The sequence below is a fragment of the Panthera pardus genome, unplaced genomic scaffold (assembly GCF_024362965.1).
Source record: "Panthera pardus isolate Hobbes unplaced genomic scaffold, ASM2436296v1 HiC_scaffold_24, whole genome shotgun sequence".
Classification (NCBI taxonomy): domain Eukaryota; kingdom Metazoa; phylum Chordata; class Mammalia; order Carnivora; family Felidae; genus Panthera; species Panthera pardus.
In genome coordinates, this window is record NW_026526810.1 from 133,812,155 (window position 1) to 133,832,862 (window position 20,708).

General features: G+C 56.5%; 1 protein-coding gene across 1 annotated transcript in view; it reads left to right on the forward strand.

Moving 5' to 3' along the window:
* Nucleotides 1-691: 691 nt before the first annotated feature.
* Nucleotides 692-20,708, forward strand: part of EML1 (EMAP like 1) — a 184,976-nt gene continuing 164,959 nt past the window's right edge. The window contains exon 1 of the mRNA XM_019462237.2: nucleotides 692-888. Within this exon, the coding sequence (XP_019317782.1) occupies nucleotides 861-888 (28 nt within the window). The 5' untranslated portion in view covers nucleotides 692-860. The remainder of the gene's footprint in view (nucleotides 889-20,708) is intronic.

Here is a 20,708-nt window from a genome sequence, read left to right on the forward strand (position 1 = left end):
CCACTTGCCTCCCTGCCCTAGTCTCTGGCCCAGGCCCTTGTGGGGACCCAAGAGGAGGACCAGCCTGCCTCTTAGGCAAGCACACAGCAAGTGTATACTAAGTGTTTGTTGAGATGTGTTCTCCCAACCGGTATTTCCTGAGGACCCACTCTGTGCCCGACCCTGAGTCACATGGCTGCCCCCAGGGACCCAGAACACCCCCAGCACACATGGAGCAGCCGGCACCCCACAAGGTGCCCAAAAGTGGCTGCTCTTGGTCTGCCCAACGAAGGCAAGGGCCACGCCTTCCCGTAGCCTTGGAGACAGATAGTCAGGCTCCAGAGTCCAGCCCTGGTCACACCCCAAACTGGCCGGGTGGCCTTGGGTGGGTCGTGGCCGCTCCAGAGAGCTAAGACGACAACCACGGACTCAGTGGGGGCATCCCTCCCTCGTCTCCTCCAGTGGCCGTAAAAGCCACTCACTGGCCGGGTGGAACCATTCCCAGGGAGAGGAGGCTGTGGGCGTTCTGGGGTCTCCAGGCCTGGGGCTGGGCTCTCGGGGACTGCCCGAGCACCCAGGGGTGCAGCAGCCTCGCAGGAAACATTCCGAGGCAGCTCGGGAGAGGCCCAGGGCAGGGGAGGGCAGTGCCCAGATTTATCCACCAATCCCGAGGGCTCCTGGCTCTGGAGCGCGTTCTTATCTGCCCAGCCCAGCATGGGGGGGCGGTGGGGGCAGCCGGGCCGGCTGGGGCGGGACGCTGCCTGGGGACTGGACGCAGAGCAGGCCCGGCAGCCCCAAGCCCCACCAGGTGGGTGACAGCCACTGACGGCTCTGAGCGTCCCCGCAGGCTGGTGGCCGGCTGCCCGCCCGTCTCCTGCACCATGTCGGACGGCGAGGGCCCCTCGGCCGGTGAGTGGCAGTGCTATATTTACCCACCGCGTCTCCGGTTGCAGAGCCAAAGCTCCTGGTCGCTGAGGGCACCGGGCGCCCCCACCCCAGGCTGCAGGCAGCTGTGGGGCTGGACCCCCTTCCTCCCAGCCTGATGCCTGATGGGGGGGGGGGGGGAGGGCCGTGCTCCTGGAAGGGGAACTGGACTTTCAAAGCTAAGTTCTGCCGCACCCCCTGCCTTCCCCATGGGGCTAGAGCAGGGGGCTGTGGCTGCTGCAAACCCCTCCCGCCGCCAGCGGGGGGTGCGGAGCTCACCCCCACAGTGCGGCAGGGTCTGGACTGGGCCCCTCAGTGGGCTCAGGGTGCCATGGGCCCCCACGGCCGCATGCAAACGAGTGTGTGTGAACACCGGTCCGGGGTGGGGGAGCCTACAGCTGCCATCTGATTCCCCAAAGGTCTGAGACCTCCGGGAAGTTCTGAGCCCCCGGCCTGCCTGCACAAGGCAGGCTCCCCCGCGGGTCCCCAAATCTTCTAGGTTGGAAACGGCCAGGGACGCAAAGGCAGAGGGGTGCTCGGATACTGGGGTCTGCTCACGTGCCCCCTGCCCTCCCCGGGGCAAGGGGTTTGGTGAGGACTGGCTGCCTGTGCCCCTGCCTGGCCACCCTTGGCTCCTTCCGGTTGAAGACGAGCTCTGGGGTGGACATGTCTGAGGCTCAGAACCCCTAAGTGAAAAAAGGGACAGTGGTAATAGTTCCTCACCCACAGGTGGTTGGGAAGGTCCACTGTGCCGGCGGGTGAAAGCCTATCTGTTGGTGCCGGGTGTGCAGTGAGGACTTGGTGGTGTCTTCGTGGAAGCAGCAGGTGGAGGGTCCTGGGCAGGAGCCCAGAGGCTCAGGAGCCCGTGTATCCCGGTCTGGCCCCTCCAGCTGCGGCTTGTTGCCTAAGACACGGCACGGCAGTGGCCCGTGGATCCCTTATCTGCCAAGCACCACCGTGGAGAATCCTGGGCACGTCTGGCTGTCCTGGGGTCCTGGGGGAGATTGTGAGTGACGGCAGTGTGCCCCCTCCCCTCCCCCGCATGGTGTCTGAGGGACCATCCCGGCGCCTGGACCTGGCCGAGTCGGAATTGGAACTCTGCGTGTGTGTGTGTGTGTGTGTGTTGGGGAGGGGGACACCGACAAAAATGGCCTGACCTCACCCTCTTCCGCCAGGCGTCAGTGGTGCTGGCTGCCAGGAATTGTCCGCCGAGGAGCCAGTATGGGGGGGGGCGGGGGGATGTGTGCAGCAGACAGGCCCTTTCTGGCTGGCTCTGCCCACACCTGACACGAACCCGGAATAGCTCTCTCCCGCCACCAGGGACACGGCCCTGCTTTTAGCAGCTTGTAAAACCACCCGCATGTAGATGGGTATTTCAGGAAGGGCCAGAACAATATTTAGCCCAACAGGGCGATGGAATGGGAGCCATGTGCATGTGTGTGTGTGTGTCCAGGAGGCTGGGAGGAGACACGGCCTTTACTGCCCCTTCGCTGTGTAGGAGACGGTCAGCTGGGTTGGGGGCTGGCAGGTACCACCGTGGCTCTGCCCACCCTAGCTGGGAAGGTCACCTCTGGCAAGCTCAGGACTTGGCCTCCTGCCTGTAAAATACCGTGGGATGCTTTCGGGTCTCTGCCGGGCTGGACTCGCAGTGCAATCTGGTTGGCAGGAGTAAAGACAGCACCTGGGGGCAAGGGTGCATGTTTGTTTACTGGGGAGGGGTCTCCTGGAATGTGTCGTCTAAAGTGCCAGACTTTTTAGGATTCCAACCCCGCGGCAGTGAATGGGTCCGGGAGACTGCTGTGAAATATTTCTACTTATTTGCACAAACGAGTCCCCGGGCCTGGGACAGTTCTCCGCTCTCCACCCACGACCTGTGTGACCTGTGTGACCTTGGGCAGATTATTCCGGATCACTGTGCTTCAGTTTCCTCATCTGTTAACAATGATAGGACATTAGCTCCTTAAGTTCCAACGAGGGGTAAGTGACTGGAGGCATGTAACCCAGTTAACATAACACCAGGCTTACTGTTAACAGGTGTAGCTGTTGTAACTACTATTCAACCAATAAATGAGCTGCAGCCAAAGAGGAACATGAAAGGAACACGGGGTCTGCTGTGTCTTGTGTCCTGGCCACTTTGGAGACATTGTTCGATCCCTGGAGGGGCATGCATGAACCCCACTGTATAGCTGGGGGAACTGAAGCTCAGAGAGGCAAACAGACTTGTCCAAGTTTGTCCCGTGGGTAAATTACGGTAGAGTCAGGATTCACACCCAGACCAAGAGCCCCATCCAGGAAATCCCACCCTGCTCGCCCAAGGGTGGGGGCTGGGGGTCTTGTAGGCCATCTGCGCTCTCATCTGAACAGCAGCCCTTCCCACTTTGGAGATGGCTAGCCAGTTCTGCATTGTCTCCAATAATTTGGAGCCTGTTTAAAAAAAAAAAATGTGGTGCCTTGTCACCGTGTCAGGAAAACTTCACAGATCAGGAGCACAGTGGCAGGCAGTCGGCTCCTGGGTTCATGGCCCTGTGCCTGGACAGGGGAGCCTGGAGGCTAAGGTTACCAGGAGTCAACACTGTATTTATAGCAGGAACCCGCCTGCACTGAGCTGCCAGCCTGCACAGCACGTCCAGGGAAGGGACTTCCCGTACAGTTGTCTGGATTCTAGGCCTGGCTCTGCCCCTTAGTGAAGCAGGGCACGGATGGGCCACTTCCCCATGGAGACTCCGTTTCCTCGTCTGCAAAATGGGGCCCTACCGTGTCCCTCTGGGGGGCTGGACAGAGGGGCCGGAAGGTGCTGGCTCCACACATCCTGGGTCTGTTGATTGTCTCTTCCTGCCTTTGACCTCGTGGTCTGTCCCCTCCCCTCTCGGCAGAACTCTGCAGGAAGAGAATCCAGCCTCTGTGCTGTCAGTCCCCACATGTTTGGGAAAGTTTCCAGCAAAGCAGTTTTACAGTTCCAAGCACCAAAGAATAGGCCATTGTATTCTCAGAGGAGCACTGAATGCGAGTGCATGGGAGCCCAGGGTTCGAATCCCTGCTTTACCACTCCCGGGGTCTGTGGCCTTGAGTGAGTCACTTAGCCCCTCTGAGCCACAGTGGTGAGTCTCCTCACTGCTTTGGAGGGCGTGCGTGTGGGGAGGATGGACACCCCTAACCCAATTAAGTGCTCAGCCAACAGAGGGACTCTCTTTCTCCTGCTGTGCAACCTCCCACCGATGCCGTGCCCCCTCTGGGCCCCAGCCTCCCTGTGTTTGTGCGGTGAGCAGCAGACAGGCCCCCTGTCTTTATCACCTCCCTCAGATCTCTGCGGGTCCTGGAGCTGTTCCAAGTGATTCAGCCGGGTTGGGGGGGGGGTGCGCAGCCGACAGCATCTCTCTGGGGTCCCCCAAAGGATCCCCAAGTATCTCTCTTTGCCTGGAAACAAGAAGGTTTTTCTGAGGGTGCAGGGCCTGACATTGGGGTGGGCCACCTGTATCTCAGTTCCTCCCGGTGCCCCCAGAGCCCAGAGAGAGCCCCACTTCCCTGTCCCTCCTTGTCCTGGCCTGGGTTTTACCAACTGACCTCAGGACCTGGGCCTGTGTCTTCAAGGAGATTAAAGCAAAACATTTTCATTGTTCAGGACCTACTCTTGGAGAGGAGGTGTCTTCCCCCAGGAGAGGTGGCAGGCGTGGTCCCTGGGCCTTGTCAGCTCTCTAGGTGGCTCCCCTCCTGTGATGAGGGCTTCCCCCTTTCTAGGCAAGTAATGGGGTTCGGGTTTCATCTCTTGGGCAATAGGGAGTCAGTGAGAACTCCAGCCAGGAGGGTACCCGGATTGCTTCCATGTGTGGGGTGGAGGGACTAGAGAATCTAGAGGTCAAGAGGCCCAGGAGGAGGCTGGCAAGATGGTCCTGAGGGGAGAGGGTGAGGCTGATTCAGGAGGGGAAGGGCGGGGGGACCAGGGGGGGCCTGGCAACTGCAGAGTGTGGGAGCAGGGAGGCTGCAGGGAGGCCATGGTCTGTGCTGGTGCCCCCATCGTGAAGGTCCACAGGACAGATGCTCGTCTCCAGAGGTTCGGGGGTGACCTGGCAGAGTCCCAGGGTTGGTCTGTAAAAACACATTGGTGGGGGGCACCTGGGGGGCTCAGTCAGTTAAGTGTCCGACTTCGGCCCAGGTCATGATCTTGCGGTTCATGAGTTTGAACCCGGCTTTGGATTCTCTGCTGTCAGCGCGGAGCCTGCTTTGGATCCTCTGTACCCCACTCTCTCTGCCCCTTCCCTGCTTGCTCTCTATCTCTCTTTCTCATCTGGCCTCAGTGCAGCTCTGCCTCCTCCAGGGCCCCTCCCCTGACTCTGCGGTTCCTTGGGGGCCCTGCACCCTTGGAGCGCCCACCCCCGACCGTCTGGTTGAACGGTTCCGGCCTGGACAAGTTGGGTGTCGGGGATAGATATGTCTGGGTGGCGTTCATTGCTGTGTGACCCGTAACAAGCCTCCTTTCCTTTTTGGCCTCCGAGGATCCTACAGGTGACGTGGCCCTGCCCACGTGTCCTGTGTCCCAACAGGAGGCAGGGCTCAGGCCCCAGCTCTGCACCGGCCCTCATCAGGCCCGAGCCCCTCCGAGCAGCAAACGAGTAAATTTTCACTCCTCTTGGTTCAGGTCCCTGCTCCAGAATCTGAAGTGTGTTGCAGGATTTTTTACCACAATACCCGGGGTTCGCTGTCTCACCGCTTCAACGAAGGAAAAGGGGGACACAAAATGAGCAGGAGGCAAAACTTTATTAGAGTAGAAGATCTGGAAGGAAGAAAGCTGTCTTTACAGAGAAGGGACATTGGAAAGTGAATGCCAAGGACTATAGGGGAGGGTCCTTGTTTTATAAGGTTCTGGTCAGCGTCCCCTTCCCTTCCTTGTTCCTTCCCAGGTTCTACCCTTGCTGGCTTGAGAGCTGTAGGCACTGGGTTGTCCACTCCCCATTGGCTTGTTTCCATTGTCTAAGGGGTGGCCTAAGGCCATACTTAGGTCTTGGGTCACATTCCAGAGGGGAAACCTGAGGGGGGTAGGTGGGCTCTCTTCCATTCTTAAGAGGAACCTTACGCCTGAGGGGGCTTGCTGTAGTCCGACCCTCTTAGCATTGTTCCAAAATAGGTGTTTTTCCCCACTCAGGGACCTCAGGACCACATCTTTCCCTCTCTGCCTAGTGAATCCTAGTCTCCTCTCATCGTACCCTTCGGGGGCCTTAACGCTTATGACAAGAATATACAGGTTACAAGCTGTTGGGAATTCAACTTGGAAATGCAAGTTACCATGTCTGTTCTTTTAAGGGATTGGGTTCATTCTAAACAGGTTTTTTTTTTAATGTTTGTTAATTTTTGAGAGAGGGAGACACAGAGTGCAAGTGGGGGAGGGGGAAGGAGAGAGGCTCCGAGCTGTCATCACAGAGCCCGACACGGGGCTCGAACTCACGAACTGTGAGATCACGACCTGAGCCGAAGTCAGACGCTTAACTGACTGAGCCACCCAGGGTTCATTCTAATTGAGCACTCTTGAGAGAGCAAGAGGGATTTTTTAAAAAACTTCATTATGCATTTAAAATAAAATGAAGCTGCTAGTGTTTGCAACGACTTAACTGTATTTTCTCGAATCTATGCAGTCAGAATAAAATACGAAAATCGATGGCTGAGACGGGTGAAAGATACACATCGTCATCCACAGCTGCTGATTTCAAATCTTTATATTCATCAAAACAGATCCTTTGTTTTTTACCGACTGTGTCACTCAGGATGGGTCCAGTGTGCTCTGGAAAAGAACAAATCTCAGTGGCTTAAGGCAACAAAGGTGTACTTCTGGCTCATGCAAAGTCCTTTGCGGATCTGGGTAACTCTCAGGGTGGGTGACCTAGGCGGTGGCTCAGCCGAATGCCTCCATAGGGACCCACGTTTCCCCCGTTATGAGGCAGGCAAAGAGAGAGACAGAGACGCCACACGGACGATTAAATGCTCCCATGCAAAAGTGGCCCCTGCTGCCACTGTTGGAATTTACTGGCTCAAGCAAGTCACATGACCACACCTAATGGCAAGAGGGTGGAGTACGGCCCTCCACTCGTGAACCACTGTATCTGCCCCCCATTGACTTTTGTTCCCGGTTGACTTAAAAAAAAAAAAAGTCATCTATTTTTATTATGAAATGTTCGGAGCGTATCGTCTGAGCTGTGGTCTGGAAGCATCTGAAATGCAGATTATGAGTCGTTCCAACAGGCAGATCACAAAGCAAGGGGCAAGAATTTTCAAAACCTGTTCTTTCCCACAGAGTTAAATTTGCATTTAAAAGCATAAACACACATTTCTGAAAAATTTGGCCACACCACCAGCAAGGAAAGGCGTCACCGAGAGGAACATGAGCTGCTAATTGCCAAAAAGCTCTAGTGATTTATTATTTGCTAATGTGCCAAAGAGGGGGTTAGGGCTGGATAGCTCCTGAGGCCGTCTAATCAACAAACTCAACGGATAAAGAGACGGGGTCTGAGATTAGAAAGAAATGATTACATAGGGGAGCCTGGGTGGCTCAGTCAGTTAAGCGACCGACTCTTGATTTGGGCTCAGGTCATGATCTCATAGTTTGTGAGTTCGAGCCCCGCGCCGTGGTGATGGTACGGAGCCCGCTTGGGATTCTCTCTCTCCCTCTCTCTGTCTCTGCCCCTCCAGTGCTCACGCTCTCTCTCTCTCAAAAGAAATAAAATAAACTTAAAAAAATTCTTTTTAAAAAGAAACGATCGTAGAAACGTATTGGAAAGTAAACTATGAGTCTGCGCTTCATCTCTCTGACACAGACACTGTTTCCTTGATCCCACGGCACCGCCACACAAAGGCTGTGCAGCCAGTTTAGCAAGAGGCTTCGCACTGGACTTGTGATAACAAATAACGACTTTAAGTACGAATTTACAGCCTACCGGAGGGCCGTGACCACGAACGCCGTACGTCGTTTTGTGTAATGAGACGAGAGCTGGTTTTAAAATATCGTTTGCAAAGGCTGGAGGTTGTCTCTAAGCCCTTCTGTAAGGGGCGAGGGTGTCAGTCGAATGGCTAGAATAAAGCCGGAATGTGGGTTGGGGTCGGTGGAGTCCGTGCTGGGGATCAGATGCCCCTGCAGCCCTGGACCCCACGTTCCAACCTCTAAGCCAAACTGTCTGGAGAACTCTCTACCTAGTGTAAACACACCCTCTAGGGTTCCCGCCTCATTTGCTTCGGGTGGAAAAACATGTCAAAGCCCTGGCACTTGCAGAAGACAGAAGACATCCTTCTTAGAGCTCCTCTCTGGAGGAGCCCGTGGTCTCAGTGGACCACCTGCCTTCGGCGGTGCTTATCCGGCGCGTCCTGTGTGCGTGGGTCCCGCCGCGTGAGGGAAGGGCTGGGGCCTCGGCCCGGGGAGGCCCCTGGGGAGCAGCTGACCGGAGGAGTTGTGCGCAGGTCCCCCGGAGCCCCACAGGGAGGCAAAAAGGGACCGGCCGGTGATACACAGGCTGCGGGCTCCAGGCAGGGCCCTGGGGGCCCACTGGGCACCGTTCCTTTTGGTTGGGGGGCGACGGCTTTATTGAGGTGTAATTCACATACCACGCAGTGCACCCACCTCAAGGGTACAAGTCAGGGCATTTTGGTCTATTCACCGAGTTGTGCAACTATCTTCACAGTGAGTCTTAGAACTTTTCAATCGCCTTGAAAAGAAATCCCTGCCCATTAACCGCCCTTCTCAGCCCCTGGCGGCCACTATTCTTTCTGTCTCTGTGGATTTCCCCGTTCTGGACATTTCCTATAAATGGAACCACACAATACGTGGCCTTTGGTGACTGGCTCCTTTCGCTTCACATAACTTTTTTTTTTTTTTTTGATGTTTATTTTTGTGAGAGAGAGAGAGAATGAGTGGGGGAGAGGCAGAGAGAGAGGGAGACAGAATCCAAAGCAGGCTCCAGGCTCTGAGCCGTCAGCACAGAACCCGATGCGGGGCTTGAACCCATGAACCGCGAGATCGTGACCTGAGCCGAAGTCAGACGCTCAACTGACTGAGCCACCCGGGCGCCCCCTTGTGACGTTTTTAGGTCCTTCCACATTGTGGTATTAGTGCTTCATTCCTCTTGTGGACAAATACTCTCCCCTAGTACGGAGAGACCACGTGTTATTTAACCAGCCATCAGCCTAAATGATGGACGTTTAGGTTGTTTCTACTTTTCGGCGGTCATGACCAACACGGCTACAGACACTAGTGCCCGACTTCCTGTGTGAACCGATGTTTTCGTGGCTCTTGGGCGGCCACCTCGAGGTGACGTTGCTGGAGCCTAGGGTGGTTCCACGTTGAACCGAGGAGCCCCCGAACGGCTTCCCACAGTGGCTGCACCAGTGCACGCCCCTGCAGCAGAGCAGGAGCGTTCCTGTTCTCCACATCCTTGCCACACCTGCTGTTGTCCCCTTGCCTCCAGCCATCCTAGTGGGTGTGAAGGGATCTCACTGCGGTTTTGACTTGCCTTTCCCTTGTCACTAATGGCGTTGAGTGTCTCTCTGTGTCCTCATTGGCATCACCTCTCGCCTTGGAGACCTTAAGCCTCAATATCTTCATCTGTAAAAATGGGGACAGCAACAGAGCCTGCCTCACAGGCAGCGGTGAGGATTCAGTGAGATAGTTTGAGGGTCTTGGTGCGGGGGGGGCTGCTCAGACGTGTTTCCTCTGAGGGCTGGCGTGAGGGAGGGGACTCGGAGGAAGCTGGAAATCCGGAGATTTCTGCAAATTCCAAGCCCATTTAGAAAAGGACAGACCTCATCAGAGAACGTGCTGGCTGACACTGGCCGGGCCCTGGGGGATTCCTTCCCCAGCTGCCGGGCTGGGCAGGCCACGTGACCCGGCCGCATCCGCACAAACCCCGGGGAGAGGCAGATGAGGCAGGGGTCCAGCCCGCACGTTCCGGGAAGATAAGGCTGGCCCGTCATTCGGGTTTCTGGTGAGAGACACCTGCACGTTGTTCTTATCGTAAGTTATCTGGCCTCCTCCTTTTGACTACGCTCGAGGCTGGTCACGTTGCCCTTCCTGGACTCACAAGCTTCCGTCTGTCAATGGAGAGCTCTGGAAATAGGCCAGGAGCATCCTCCCGTGAGCTTGGGCGGGAGCCTGGGGCCTGGCCGAGGTGCCGATGGTCAGGCTGATTGTGTAGCTGGAACCTGAGCCAGGAGCCGAGCCAGGAGCCGGGCAGGAGGTGAGGGAACACGATCGGGTCATCACGAGTGGAAAACAAATCCACCTCCAGATAAGGCTCATCGGGCTGCCCCGCAGGGAAGCTTGCATGGTCTCTCTGGAGCCCAGCGGGAGAAACGCACGGAGCCCGCCCTGACGGCCCTGCGTGTTCAGTTGAGCCTATCATCTGGGAAAGGTGGGTCTTTCCCCCAGGGGACCCCAGACTCTGGTACAGGGTACGGGTGCTGCAGCGGGCAGGAATGCCAGGCTCTTCGCTCGCCCTGTCACTGTGCCCAGGGCCACTCGGGGCAGCAGGCGAGAGGCAGGCACGGGATTGTGGCTGGGGAATCAGTCAGAGAGAGGGACACGGGCCGTTGAGCTCTGCTACCTGGCGCTGTGTGACCTGTGCAAGCCAAAGAGTCTCTCTGGGCCTTTGTTTGCGCGTGTGTAAAATGAGGCCGATGACACCGTGTAGGATGGCCGCCAAGCATGAATGAAATAGCGCATGTGGTCAAGGGCAGGGTGGGGGGCGAGACCACGCCTTTCTCGTCTGCCGCCCATCAGGGAATGTTTGTTGAACGACTGCTGGGCTGAATACCGTTGTTGCTGTTTCTCTGCGCCGAGTCACCTGGGACCACCACGTGCTGGGACCCCGAGGCATCTCTAGAGTGTAGACTGCACCACACGGTCTGAGACAGGACGGCCGTGTACCCAGCCCCAATGAGCCCGGCAGCTTCCGGCTATCCCCCCAAGCCCTCCTGCTCTTGCCCTGTCCGGCTGTGGCGTGTGTTCGTTTCCTGGGGCGTAAAACAAAGGCAATTAATTGTCTCGGGGCGCCTAGGTGACTCAGTCAGTTAAGCGTCCGACTCTTGATTTTGGCTCAGGTCACGATCTCACGGTTGGTGAGTTCAAGCCCCGCGCAGGGCTCCGTGCTGACAGCAAGGAGCCTGCTTGGGATTCCCTCTCTTTCTCTCTCTCTCTCTCTCTCTCTGCCCCTCTCCTGCTCACTCTCTCTCTTTCAAAATAAACAAATAAACGTTAAAAAAAACCCAGAAATTAATTTTCTCGCAGGTCGGGAGGCCCAAAGTCTGACACTAGGCTCACTGCGGTGAAAGCCCAGATGTCAGCAGGGCCGTGTTCTCACTGGGGGAGAGTCCGTCCCTGGCCTCTTCCAGCTTGGGGTCGTTCTCCTTGACTTGTGGCCGCATCCTTCCCATCCCTGCCTCTGGGGCCACATGGTCCCCCTTCTGTGCCTCAGATCTCTGTCTGCTTCTCTCTTATAAGTACTCTCACTTTGGCATTTAGGACCATCTGGATAATCCAGGATAGTCCTCCCCTCCCCCATCTCAGGATCCTTAATTTAATTACATCTGCAAAGACCCCCTCCCCATATATGGTAATGGTAACTTTCAAAGGATCCTGTGATTAGAGCCTGGTATCTTCAGCCCCGACACAGGATTCCCCAGAAGCTTGTGGCCTCCCAGGGCTCTGGCTGGGGACCCAGGGAGACAGTCTGAGGGTCTCAGACCCGCCCCGCCCCCACACACAGATTTCTCCTCTCTGTGCTCTCCAGGCTTTTCCTTTGAAACAGAAAAGGAAGTTTTTGGATTCAGAAACCCTTTTAATCTTTCTATGAAATGCAGGTACCAGGTCAGTTGTCTCCAAAAGGACTCAGGCTAAGCTGAGAGTCCTAGCAAGCCAGAGCCTCAGTTCGGGGGTGTGACCTCTGTCCAGAAAGGGACAGCCAGAGGAGACGTCACCCTGCCCAGACGCTGGTGCCCAGCCCAGAGAAGATGCCGGACAGGAATTAGTTCCCCCGCCTCCCGCCTTCCTCAGTTGCCCCCTCTGTGAAACCAACTGGTCTAGAGCAGGTGTCTCTAGAGATGTTTCAGGTGAAGTTCTAGGGTCTGTGAAGGGGAATGAAAAAAGAAAAGAAAAGAAACTGTAAGTAATTGCTCACTTAACCGCTAATCACATCCTGAGTACCTGCTGTTGGCCAGGCCACTGCTGGGTCCTGGGGGCACAGAGGATGGTCTGTCACAGCTGGACAGAAAGACAAATTAGCAGATGGACAAGGAGAGGCCGGTGAGCCATGTGCGAGGACTCGAGAGTTACAGGGATGGCTTCCCGGAGGAGGTGATCCCAAGCCAGGTCTTGAGGGACGAATGGGAGGTGACAAGGGAGAGAAGGGTCTTCCGGACCAGAGGGCGCATGGAAGGCACCGGGGCCCAGAAGAGCACGGCCATCCAGGGCCTGGGGAAGAGCCGAGGCTCAGGTGTGCTAGAGACAGCCTTGCAGGGGGGTCTTCCTATTACCAAGTGAGTTCTGCTGCTCAGACAGCACAGGAGCAGAGGCGACAGCAGTAGTCAGCCCATCAGTCCTTCAGCAAACACAGCAAACACGTACGGAGCAGCTGCAAAGAAGGCGTGGTCCCTTTCCTTGCGGGGCTGACGCCCCAGCAACAGAATACACAACCAAACTGTGGTGATGAGGGTGAAAAGGATGGAGGGAAGACTATGACTCAGGGAAGAGAGGTGAACCCAAAGAGTGAGTCCTGGACGCATCTGGGGGAAGGTTGTTCCTGGCGGAAGGAGAGAGCAGGTGCCACCACCCGGCAGTGGGAGTCCCTGGTGTTTCCAAAGAACACAAGCGGGGTCAGTTTGGGTGGGAGATGAGCTCCGAGGGGAGGCGGCAGAAAGTGCAGGACCCTTGCGCGGGCTGAGAGGGGACGCTGGTTTTGGCCCTGAGTGAGACGGGAGCCATGGAGGGTTTGGAGCAGAGGAGGGACAAGATCTCACGTGGGTTTTACAAGCAAGTGGCAGCAAGGAGGGATGGTAATTCCCAGAGGTTCTGAGCAGCAGAAGACAAGAGACGTCAAGCCCAAGGCCCTGCCCGTGTGGGATCATCACGCGTGGCGTCCTGGGGGCAGCTCCTCCAGAGGCAGTGGTAATGGACCCCGCCAGCAGCCGGCTCTTGGTTCGCACGCGCTGGGACCTCGAGTTCTTTTGTCTTGAGACAGCGCCGAAGGCACAGCCCCCGAGAGGCATTTCTTGACCTTACCCAGGAAGATGCTTATCACCGGACTCCCAGACGTCAGGTCTTGAGACGACAACACACACGGGCACGTACTCATGTGGGTCTCGTACCCAACACCGGGGCTGCTAGATGGAACACAGGCGTGCAGTTAGCTCCGAATTTCAGATCATCGGCGGACAATCTTTTAAGTGTCATCACCACCCAAATATTGCTCCTTATCGGCAGCTGAAGAGTCCCCCCAATGCCCAGGAACACCTGTGATGACAGTTCTGCTTTTGGGCTCGCAGGACTGAGGACGGAGCATCTCCCTGAACATCGTGGTTGAAGCCAGGAGGGTGGGGATCAAGGTCATAGACCTTCAGGCTTGGAGAAAGTGTCCTGGTCCCACCGAGGGGCAAGGCTGCCTGCTGAGGGCCGGGGAGGGGGGGGCATTCCCCGGGGAAGCAGTGCCTGCCTCAGGGCCATCCCCGCTGGGCCTCCACAGCGCGAACCCAAACGGTCTTTGGCTGCTGGAAGGCGGCTTGCCGAGTGCCAAGGGCGACTGTCTCCTCTTTGTTTCCCACCCCTCCACTACGGAAGTGATTTATGGGGGCGCCCGGGTGGCTCAGTCGGTGAAGCATCTGACTCTCGATCTCGGCTCAGGTCACGATCTCATGGGTCACAACTTCGATCCCTGCATTGGGCTCTGAGCTGACAGCATGCAATCTGCTTGGGATTCTCTTCCCTCCCTCTCCTTCTGCCCCTCCCTTGCTCGTGCATGCTGACACGCGCTCTCTCTCTCTTTCTCTTTCTCAAAATAAATAAAGAAACTTAAAAAAAAAAACCCAAAAAACAGAGGGGCACCTGGGTGGCTCAGTTAGTTGAGCGTCCGACTTCGGCTCAGATCATGATCTCACAGATCATGAGTTCGAGCCCCGTGTCGGGCTCTGTGCTGTCAGCCTGTCAGTGTAGAGCCTGCTTCAGATTCTCCGTCCCCCGCTCTCTGCCCCTCCCCCAGTTACACTCTCCCCGCCCCCCAAATAAATAAGTATTAAAAAAAAGAAAGAAAAAGAAAGTGATTTACGGCCCGGAGTAAGCAGGGCGGCTGGGGGAGGAAGCATGGTGGGGCCTGACTACAGGAGGAATCTGCTGCTACCTTTCAAAACCACACATTGAAAAATACGTACGCTTTTTACACACAGATTTTTTTTAAAATAGAGACGCCTGAATAAGAAAACAAACCCTGAAACATGCGGATGAAGGAAGAAATTCTCCAGGAAACTGCACGAGCGGTCGTAAGCTCGAGGCCTCTGTGGGAGGCGCCCCCGCCAGGCCCCCATCTCGGCCCTGCGGCCCGGTCCCTGACACCTCAGCTGGTGGGACCTCTTGGGGATTTTTCTCCACCAGAGCTACATCTAAGGCCCTGGGCCCGGCACGCACTGCCTCCCTGGGGGGTCTGCCAGCCCCCACCCCCACACCCCAAGGGCAGCCGGGAGATAGAACTCTCTGCGGGCTCCGTGCCGTTTCTCACCTTGTGGTCCCCGTCCTAGAGCACCTCGTTATCCCTAGCAAAGCCGGCCTTGCCTTCCACCCTCTCCTTTCCCGCCGGGGGCCCTCATCTCTCCACGTGTCCCTTCATCAGACGGTGACCGTGGTGAGGGCGGCACCCGTATGTCTGACTCATCTCTGTGCCCACCACACATAGTAGGTGCTCAACAAACAGCTTTGTTACTCCTCCGAGGCTGCTCGTCGCTGTTCCTCCGGCCGCCTCTGTGACGGAGGCACTGGGGTCGAGACCGGACTAAGGGCCTTTGGGCGCCCTCTCTGTTTTCTCTGTCCCCCCAACCGCGAAGTGTGGCCACTTTCTGGACAAGAAAGCTGGGCCCAGAGGGTGTGGATCATCACACAGCTAGCACACGGAGGTGTGGGGATTCACCTGCAGGCTGCCGCCCCCATCCCGCGGCTGAGCCCCTCCCTGTCCCTGCCCTGAGTCACTGGGGCTCATGGACAAACCCCTTTCCTCTCTGGGCCTCAGTTTCCTGATGTGTGAAGTAGGGGAGGGGCTACTGTTGGTGATGTCTGAAGCCTCACTCCTGGGGGTGGGGGACACGAGACACCCCTTCTTGTGACATCCCTTTAACCCCGTGGCAGCCACGGTCACCATCAGCTTGGCGGGGTCTGAGGGGGAGAGGGGCACTTCTCAGCCTGGAATGTCGCCTCCCCCACCCCCTGCGTCCCCCAACAGTGGCCGTGTGAACTCTGGGTGAGGCCACGCCTCGACTCCCAGCCTGGCCTGCTCAGGGGTTGGGGTGGGGGGCTCCCCGTGCTGGAGGAGGAGGAAGGGTGAGGTGCAGGGGCTGCAGACTGACCTCCCGGGGCTCCCTTTGGTGGCCTCGCCTTTTTGTTTTCTTTTCAATTCCTGCGTGAGCCACTTATAAAGTTAGAGGTCCGGGTGTGGGCGGGCAGGGTTTGCACACAGGAATTCACTTTTTACGAGTCTTGTTTTGAGGACGGACGAGTCAGCTTTGCCATCCTGCACTGGCCAAGCCATCCACCAGCTGAGTGGTCTAAGCAAGCCTCAGTTTCCCCACCTCTAACATGGGACTAGTAGCACCGGCCCCCGACCCCCAGGGAAGTGTTCCACGGACCCCACAGGGGAGCCGATGCCTCCCCTGCCCTCCCCACCCCTCGACAGACCCCTGCAGATGGCAGGCACCCGCCCCTCCAACCCATGCAGTGTTACAGGAGGGGACAGGTGGTCACAAGGAAAAGCTGTAAATCTAACCGGTTTTTTTTTTGTTTTTTTTTTTTAATCTAACCAGTTTTAATCCTGCTAATGGTTTATCTTCCTTTCATGAGAATGAGGTCCAGCTTCCGGCACAGGGCCAGGAATGACAGGCCTTTGTGTTCTTTTGGGAAATCAAGACGGAGCTCAGAAGGGGACGAGTCAGGTGTTGGCTCCTTATCTTTCCTGGCAAAGCTGGGACCTCTGGGCCAGGTCCCTGCTGGCAACCGAAGGGAGGCGTGAATAATAGAAGGGCTGGCACCGGGCTCCCTGCCACCGGGGCTGTGTCGGGAAGCCGAGGGAGGCAGCATGGGGATATACGGCCTCATACAGCAGAGGGACCCTGGAGGCCCCGAGGGGCTTTTGTCTGGGCTGGCCGGGCCCTGCTCTGAGAGGCAAGGTATCTGTGCACCAGGGTCGCTGCGAAGGCCCTGGGTTTCCATCTCAGATTTCAAAGCTGTGTGTCCTTGGGCAAGACACCTAACCTCTCTGAGCCCTCATCTCTTATCTTTGACACCTCCCCTCATCTCTTGTGATGGTTTCTTTTTTACCCCCCCATTTTTCAAAAAAGCTTATTTACTTTGAGAGAGAGAGAGCAGGGGAGGGGCAGAGAGAGAGGAGGAGAGAGAGAATCCCAAACAGGCTCCGTGCTGTTAGCATGAAGCCTGACCAGGGGCCCGAAGCACCCAGGTGCCCCCACCTCTTGTGATGGTTTTAAGGGCTCCCGCAGAAGGGCTGCAGAGTGCCCAGCACATAGTAGGTGCTTCACAGTGGCAGCTACAGAAAAAAAGCACTCAAGGGTGGTGCCACTTCCCCTCCTGAGAAACAGGGAGCTTCTCCTGGTCGCAAAAGCTTGTGGGACCCAATTCTAACTTGCACTGTTGCTGATTAGAGGCTCAATGCCCCTCTCTAGGGGACAGGGGTGGGGACACTGATGTGTGTCTATGGGTCAAGCAGGGGCTGCTGGGAGGAGGCAGGGGGCAGGAGCTAAGCCCCAGCCAAGAGTTGGCACAAGGAGGGGCTATTTCACAGATGAGAAAACTGAGGCTCAGAGAGCTCAAGTGACCTGCCCAGGTCACCAGCTGGCAAGCGACAGCCCCTCTCCCAGCCATTGTTGCCCTCAGCGAGGGGACAGCGTGTTGACCCTGGGACCACTTTCAGTGGAATGGAGCTTGGGAACAGAATTATCCTGGGCGAGGTCACCAGGGGCCAACAATCCGAGGGTCAGCGCCTGCTGGACCCCCGCAGCGTGCAGTGAGGACCCTTCCCTGTGCTGTTGGAGACGGCATTCCCTGATGGCATGGGGGGGGGGGGGTGGCACTGCTGATCACGGCCAATCACTGCTGATTTAGGGTGGGTCTCGGTGGGGGATGTCAGGCCAGGAACATGGGCAGGGGAGTGGTGCCCAGGAGCGGCAGGGTCCACGGTGTGACCCACGCTGATAAATTGGAGAAGTCACGGGGGTAGCACCCCCGGCCCTGCCCTGCTGATGCAGGGATGTGGGAGGGGAGGGCTGGCCATCAAGGCCACACCGTCCTGCTCCAACATGAGTCACTGCTTGGCTGGGGGCCCAGGCAGCCGAGGGAGGCCTCTGGCCGGGGTTCCCTGAGGTTAGCAGCCTTGGGGCTCATCTGTTCCTTGGTGTTCCTGGCAGGCTTCTGTTCCTTTAAGAACCTGAACTTGAGATAATAGGGGTGGGTGGTGAGATGGCTTGAGCTCTGTGATGTTCTAAGCTTCTCCTTGAAGAAGCATGGCCTCACTTTTCAGTGCCCAGAACCCACGGCCAGGGGTTCTCAGACTCGGGTGTCGTTACAGCCGCCTGGGGTGGGGGTGCCGGCTGAAAGGGTGTGTTCCGAGCCCTCCCCGGGCCCCTGGAATCTGCATCTTGGGGCTCCCAGTGTGGCTCATGGGCCCCTGTCCCGGGCGCTTCTGGGCGAGATTCTCCACACCCCCCCATGTCCACTCGCTCCGGCCCTCACCCGCAGGTCCCCACACGGGCACCCACAGCACCCACACGGGCACGTGCACCTCGTCTCTATGGCTCAGCCTCCCCGGGCCGCGTGGGCTCTGGGACCCACACAGATGTGCAGACACACACACGCACTCGCGTCCACCCAGACCGAGCACAAAGTTCGCAGGGCCTGCAAAATGAACGTGCAGGCCCCCGTTCAAGAATTATCTAGAATCCCCAGGTGGTGACAGCAGAACATTAAATCAAGCCTGTAGCCCTGTGCGACAGCACAGGTCACATGTCAAGAAGGCCAGCCCTCCGTACACTCAGGTCACACCGCCTGGGACCCTCATGGATGAGCTTGCCCCTAGCGCGGGCCTGTGCACGTGCACACACACACACACACACACACACGCACGCACGCGCGCGGCGCGCAGTCGCGCTCAGGGGCACAGGCGCTCCTCTGTGGCGAGGTTTTCAAGATGGCTTTTTATGGGGATGAGGACGTGTGCCGGCTAATGTTTAATAAGCAGAATCAAAGTTGAGTCATATGTGAGTTGCTTGTAAGCAAGAAATGCCAGATGGAGTACGAACTGAATCACCGCCTTGGGTTTCATGAGTAACATTTTAACTGGGTTGTGACTCGTTTGGGAAAACTCCGGGGCGCCCTCGCACGCCCACTCCACGTCTCAATTAGACGGGTTCTTACTGAACGCTTCTAACGCCACGAAGCACGCGGAATAAAATGCGGACCTAAGGGGTTCTGTGAACAGATTCCTCCGCCAGGCAAATTGGGATGCGTGGGGCCCGTTCTTTCCAGGACTGGAAATTGGAGACTCCCGGTCGTCAAGCACCTGCTATGTGCAGCCCCCGCTCTGCTCCGCGACGTCCCTTTATCTCTGTGAGCGCCGGTGGCATATTACCGCACAGGTGCACCGCGGAGGTGTCGTGGGTTCCGAGCCAGGCCACTGCAACGACGTGAATGTCACAATACAGCAAGACAAATGAGTTTTTTGGTTTCCAGGGCATATAAAAGTAACAGTTATGCTATGCTGTTATGTATGAGGGTGCGATAGCATCATGTCTAAGAAAACTATGTGCATCCCTTAATTAAAAAATACTTTGTTTCTAAAAAATGCTAGCCATCCTCCGAGGTTTCAGTGAGTGTTGATCGCCCAGCACAGATCACCGTAAGAAACATAAGAATAATGAAATATTGGGAGGCGCCTGGGTGGCTCAGTCGGTTGAGCATCCCACTCTTGATATAGCCTCAGGCGGTGAGATCGAGCCCCCGGTGTTGGGCTCTGCACTGACAGGGTGGAGCCTGCTTGGGATTGATTCTCTCTCTCCCCCTCTCTCTCTGCCCCCGCCCCCAATCGTAAACACACACCTGTTCTCTCTCTCCCCCCAAATAAATAAATAAACATTAAAAAAAAGAATAATGGAACATTGGGAGAATTATCAAAGTGGGACACAGAGACATGAAGCGAGGAAATGCCGTTGGAAAAATGCACCAATAAGGCTTGCTTGACACGGGATGGCCACAGACTTCTGACTCGTAAAAAGTCGGTATCTGTGAACAAAGTGTGCCTGTGTTTCGTCCGAGCCTAGGATCCACTGGCTGTAAGATGCAGGTTATCTTCTGGCCGGCCAAAAAAGAGAAAACACCACCACCATTCAAACCCGGCCACCAGCCGGTGCCGGGCGACCTCTCTCTGGGCTCAGAGCGGATGCAATGAGGGATTACCAACCCAGTCCACAGATGGGGAAGACTGAGACCCAGAAAGGGTCGTGACCAGCCAGCAGGGCGTTTTGGCTCTTGGTCTTATGTGAACAGACACTCAGGAGGGTTTACTTCAGAGTCCCACCCACCGTGCACGCAGGGGTGTCTTTCCTCGGGGTGAGGGGAGACCTGCCTCAGTTTCCCTGAAATGCTACGGGTGCACCTCTACCTGCGCAGCCTTGGGGTTAAGGCGTGCCCACGGTAGAGGCTTCATTGTTTGCACCTCCCCCACATTAGACCAAAGGTAGACACCGTTGGGAGCATTTTCTTCAAAGCAAGTTTTAGGAATTGTAAAGATTGTAGTAATTTTGGGGACTGGGGCCTGCCTTGAGCCCAACCCTCGGCTTCCCAGGCAATAATTCATTACGGGAGGATTTTTCACAGACAGCGACTGGCCTTGGAAGGCAATGAGCTCATGAATATGCATCGGCTCCTCCTCATAAATTATGCATGCGATTGGGAGGCTTCCTGGGGGAGGCCGAGGAGGGCGGGGGAGTGGTTAGTCCCGAGGAGGCTTGGTCTCTGAGCTCTGGCTGTACAGCTCCTCTCCAGCTTGCCCTCCCTCCCCATGACAATGAAATTGCGGGGCGCCACTCAGGCTCCATTAAATCACGGCACTCTGGTTTTCTAAGGATCTAGAGTTTACTAGGCTGTTGCTTCTCTAATGGCAATGCTGGCGGGTCCGGAGGGGTCAGAGCTGCGTGCACTCGCCTGGGTGATGTGCCTCGGGCACATAGATCTTGATAGCCTGACCTTACAGAGGCCCCAGCAGCTAAAAAGCTGCCGCAAAGACGTGATTTACATGCTGTTTAGATTTATTTACTTTTTTCAGTTTTCTTTTTTTAAATATAATTTACCGTCAAGTTGGCTTCCATATAAAACCCAGTGCTCATCCCAACAAGTGCCCTTCTCTATTCCCATCACCCATTTTCCCTTCTCCCCCTCACCCCCCCCATCAACCCTCAGTTTGTTCTCTGTATTTAAGAGTCTCTTATGGTTTGCCTCCCTCTCTGTTTGAAACTATTTTTTCCCTGCCCCTCCCCCATGGTTGTCTGTTAAGTTTCTCAAGATCCATATATGAGTG